This window comes from Cyprinodon variegatus, unplaced genomic scaffold, assembly GCF_000732505.1.
Source record: "Cyprinodon variegatus isolate N-32 unplaced genomic scaffold, C_variegatus-1.0 Scaffold1764, whole genome shotgun sequence".
In the NCBI taxonomy this organism is placed as follows: domain Eukaryota; kingdom Metazoa; phylum Chordata; class Actinopteri; order Cyprinodontiformes; family Cyprinodontidae; genus Cyprinodon; species Cyprinodon variegatus.
This window is the reverse complement of record NW_015152217.1, coordinates 5,099-6,216: the sequence shown is the minus strand read 5'-3', so window position 1 is coordinate 6,216 and position 1,118 is coordinate 5,099. Positions and strand designations below refer to the sequence as shown.

Genomic DNA, 1,118 nt, shown 5'->3' with positions numbered 1-1,118 from the left:
GTTAGTTGCAGCCCTAATTACAGTGCTTGCAAAAAGCAGTTTTAAGTGGACATTATGAGTTAATTGCTCGGAACATGTTTTAATCTAATAATCCATTAATTGACAATTAATTGTAAGTCTCCTATTTTTTGGCATCCTGAGTTTGAAGTGTGGAAAAAGCAGAGAAGGTTCATAAACAATCCTTACGATGAGGATGGCCACGAAGCAGGCCAGAGTGGTGTTCCAGTCTCCTCCAGTCGCTGCAGCTTTTCCAACCAGGACGCTGTAGAAGATGAAGTCTCCCAGCCCCAACTTCACGCCCCCTGTAGATACATCATCATTATCATCATCATCATCATCATCAACCAGCTAGGCGCTAACCTGCAGCGGCTTTACTCACGTTCCTCTTCCAGCTCATCTTCCTGCGTCTGATTTGGTTGTCGGCTCGCAGGCACTTCCCTCCTGCTATTTAGCTCCGCCTCGTCATCTATAAGAGAGGGTTGCCATAGAGACAGCATTTAACAGAACAAATGAAGGGGACATTCCTTAGGTGTGATGGCTGACCTGTGTCGGAGTGCTGAGCATCAGACGGATTGGCCATGGTCACCGTCCACATCATGGCGGCTGCAGAAAGGTCAACAACAGCTTAAAACAGGCTTTTTTCCTGCTGCTCAACCAATCAGAGACCTCGTTTGGACCGGTAGTTGAAATGTGGTCCATCCCTAAGATAACAGCAGAGAACTCACAGGAGTAGATGAGGGCGGGGAAGATTGGTTCGTTCCGCTCCTGGGCCGTTTCCACCAGCATCCGGAGGGGTCCTTTAGGACTGAGGACGGCCACGAGGTCTGCAGCAAGGCATGATGGGAGAGTAAACAGGAAAAGAATAGACTTANAGAACCAAAACTCACCCCAGATACATGAAGCTAAACCAGAAGAGCAGCATGAGGGAAGACAGGATGAGCCATCCATGGATAAACTGAGCGATAAACAGAAGAAGAAACACAGCGTCAGCCTGAAATGAACTTCAGATTCAGAACCAAAGATATAAGATGAACGGACCATCAGCCACTTCAGAGGACTAGCATCCCGGTGCTCTGCATGGAATCAGTTCTAGTTCTATGCTGGGGTTTCTGAGATCC

General features: G+C 47.7%; 1 protein-coding gene across 1 annotated transcript in view; it reads right to left on the bottom strand.

Moving 5' to 3' along the window:
* Positions 1-1,118, bottom strand: part of LOC107104490 (presenilin-2-like) — a 10,389-nt gene that overhangs the window by 5,712 nt on the left and 3,559 nt on the right. The window contains 4 exon segments of the mRNA XM_015404490.1: positions 187-302; positions 380-466; positions 544-603; positions 726-867. Of these exon segments, the coding sequence (XP_015259976.1) occupies positions 187-302; positions 380-466; positions 544-603; positions 726-867 (405 nt within the window).